General features: G+C 37.2%; 1 protein-coding gene across 1 annotated transcript in view; it reads right to left on the minus strand.

Moving 5' to 3' along the window:
- The window catches only part of LOC107621503 (receptor-like serine/threonine-protein kinase SD1-8), a gene marked incomplete in the record, with an annotated part of 3,722 nt that extends 545 nt beyond the window's left edge, over positions 1–3,177 (minus strand). Inside the window, 7 exon segments of the mRNA XM_016323529.2 lie at positions 1–190; positions 279–426; positions 512–749; positions 836–1,046; positions 1,172–1,353; positions 1,445–1,615; positions 1,703–3,177. Of these exon segments, the coding sequence (XP_016179015.1) occupies positions 1–190; positions 279–426; positions 512–749; positions 836–1,046; positions 1,172–1,353; positions 1,445–1,615; positions 1,703–2,990 (2,428 nt within the window).

The raw sequence follows: 3,499 nt of genomic DNA on the forward strand, positions 1-3,499 counted from the left end.
GTGGCATTGATGCATTTTCGCTACTTAACATCAACACCACAGAAGATATTGTTGGTCTATCTTCTGCTCTTTCTTGCACACATATCAGCCCAACTTGTATGCATCTCAGTACTTCTGTTTCTGAATAGGAATCACCAAATGATGAATCTATCAGTTCTAATGCCCTCCCTTCTTTCCATAACCTCCATGCCTGCAGTAATGCAAAAATAAATGTAATCTTACAAGATAATATATAACAGTAACACTCCAGTCTCTAGGGAATGTGGCTTTTCTCTTACATGTCCCAGAAGATTTATCTCTTCTGAGGAATAAAATCCTTTGTTCTTTTTGCCGCTTATGATCTCTAGCACAAGAACGCCAAAACTGAAAACATCAGACTTAACTGAGAAGAGTCCGTCCATTGCATATTCTGGCGACATATAGCCACTACATATGTATAAGAACATGTTAATGATGAGGTTATCAGCCATATCTTTTTTAAAGAAAACTATTGTTATTATGTTACACTCACTATGTTCCAACAACTCTCCTTGTGTTTGCTTGAGTTTGATCGCTGCAGAAAATTCTAGCCATTCCAAAATCCGATATCTTTGGGTTCATTTCTCTATCCAGCAGAATATTACTTGCCTTGAGATCCCTGTGGATAATTCTAAGTCTGGAGTCTTGGTGAAGATAAAGAAGTCCTCTAGATATTCCACATATAATATCGAATCGCATTTGCCAGTCAAGCAAACAACATTTGTCTTTGTCTGGAATAAGTTTCAAACAGTCAGTTATATATGTTTCAGAAGGAGGGATTTTCTAGTTTGAAGGTGCAAATGATAAAACAACTCACCAAATAAAATAGATTCAAGGCTGTTGTTTTCCATGTATTCATAAACCAACATCTGCTCCTCCTTTTCAATGCAGCAACCAAACAATCTTACAAGATTTCTGTGTTGAAGCTTTGCCATTGACTTGACCTCATTCTTGAATTCTTCATTTCCTTGGCCAGAGCTTTTGGACAACCTTTTCACAGCAATCTCTAGTCCTTCAACCAACCTACCCTGATGTTACCACACCTTACTTGTGTCACTATTAAAATTTTAACTGTGTAATAACTTCACATTATTTAGATTTCTTGAATATGAGTATATAACATAATGTACCAAAAAACTCTTAAAGCATGTACCCTGTAAACACTTCCAAAACCACCTTCTCCGAGCTTATTTCCTTCAGAGAAGTTGTTAGTGGCCATTGTTAGTGTTGTGAAATCAAACAATGGCAACTCTAAGTCATCCATGGTGCGTTCACCTGAGAGTTCTCTGCTAGCTGAAATTACTCTCTCAATGCGCTGAGGTCTCTCATAGGAACCTGATTCAAGGAAAGGAAAACATTGCAGCCTAACAAGAAGGAAAAATATCACCTCAGTATCAAATGATAGACATTAGTATTCCATTATTACCTTTCTGATTGGTTTTCCTTTGCCATATACTTTTCAATTTTCTCTTCTTCCATAAAAGAAACAAGCTCAAGCCCAAAATTACACTAGCAACAGCACCAAATGTAATGCCTACTATTTTGCCTACATTATTGTTCTTTCCTGAGCTACCACCAGATCCATTGTTTATGTCAACTGTGGAAAAGATAAAAATTGAAGGACTATAACTAATTGTTAAGGTAATACAAGATTAGGAGGTAATATAAGATTAGAGATACTTGCCTACATCAGAAGATGCTAATCTGATAAAGAGATCTTGGCCAGCAACAGAAAACATCCTCGTGTCTAAGAGTTCATCACTCCACATCACACAACCAGTTCCTCCATCTGTGATCTCAACATTAGCATAGGCAGTGCAAGAGCAATTTTTCAAGCACATAGCTTCACATTCTTGAAGAGTCATGCTTCTGTTCACAAACACTCTTGTTGTTTCTGGTGGTTCCACATGTTGCAGCTTCAGAAACTTGTCTCTCCCACAATCCAATCTTGTCTTTCTTACACAACCATTAGAAAAATCCCTGAAATCCCACTCTGTCTGGTTCTTGACACTGAAGCCTTGAATACAACTGCATACTGGGAAAGCATTGGAGTCACAGATACCATATGGACCACAGATACCATACTTGTCACATTCACCACTTGGTGCAAACCATAGCTTCTTCCAGCTTTGGCTACTTTCCACCCACACAAGACGTTGAATTTCGCCATTCCAGCTCACAGTTTTTCTTGAAAACTTGGACTGATTGATAGCTGAAAGTATGTAGTACACTTCATGTGAATCCACAGACATATTATCTTGAAGAACAGCATTTGATGAAACCACTGGTATTTCACTGAATCTCACTCCATTCCATGGTCCACTTCTATGTACCTTAACTTGATTATTCCATAAAAAAATTTCTGGTAGCCCAAGTTTTTCCATCCTAAAAGAAAAATCACCACTTGAGGGGTCATCTTGGCTCTTCCATGATGTTATATAGAGCTCAATACCAGTGTCCAAGTTCCAACCAAGCTTCATTCCCGGTAACAAAGTATCTGTTGGATAATCAAAGCTCTGCCATAGATAGTTGCCATCAATTGCACCATTTTTGTTTGCTTCTCTGAGAATCAAGTTTCCTGTATCCAAAAGCTGAAGAACTGGATTTGTAGCAGTGGTTTCATTTGAGGACCAAATAGCATTTCCTGCATGATCAAGAAGAACAAGGTTCCCCCTTGCTCCAATCTTGAGAGTTCCATTGGTATCCTTAAGTGGGGTGTCTCGGTTTGCAACCCAAACCACTGTTCTTTGAGGAATGTCCTTGTACCATATTCCTAAGTACCATGTGGAGTTGTTGGTTCCATTGAAGAAGCCGAACTCAAACACCTGCTTTGAGGATACAAGTGTTTGGTTGATCCCAAGTGACTGTGTTGCAGTTAAGGTATCCACAGAGGTTACAATATTGAAAAAGGAACTGAATGAGAAGATGAAGGCACAGAAGAAATAGACATTAAGATTTGTAGAAGCACTCATATTATTGCAGTGGTAATTAGGTGAGAGTTGTTCCTCAAAACATTTATGATTGATACTTACATTATTGCTGCCTCTGAAAACGTGTTACTAGTAGTTAACTTGTACCAATGACTTTTCCATGCTGTAAAAGGCATTTGTGTCAGTGTGTGTCTTCAGAAATAGCCAACTAATCCATGTTAATAATAATTATGAAATGGTAAATACTAAATTATGCCACCTATTAAAGAAATAAGCAATCTAACTTTATTGTTTGTTGGCACCATATTCACACCTTTAAACGCAGGTAACGACGAACCAGAAATTAATTTATTTATGGAAGTGAAAAACAGTGTTATAATGTTTTTTATTACACATGAAAAACAGTGACGTGTAAACTAATAATATATGTCATTACATCCTTTTTCCAACACGGCAAAACCTCTGATGAGTTTAATAAATTTAATATAAGATGAGAGTGATTGGTCCAATAGTGGATGATACAAAATTGATACAAGAATTTTTTTTTTTTT

This window comes from Arachis ipaensis, chromosome B10 (genome assembly GCF_000816755.2).
Source record: "Arachis ipaensis cultivar K30076 chromosome B10, Araip1.1, whole genome shotgun sequence".
NCBI classification, from domain to species: Eukaryota; Viridiplantae; Streptophyta; class Magnoliopsida; order Fabales; family Fabaceae; genus Arachis; species Arachis ipaensis.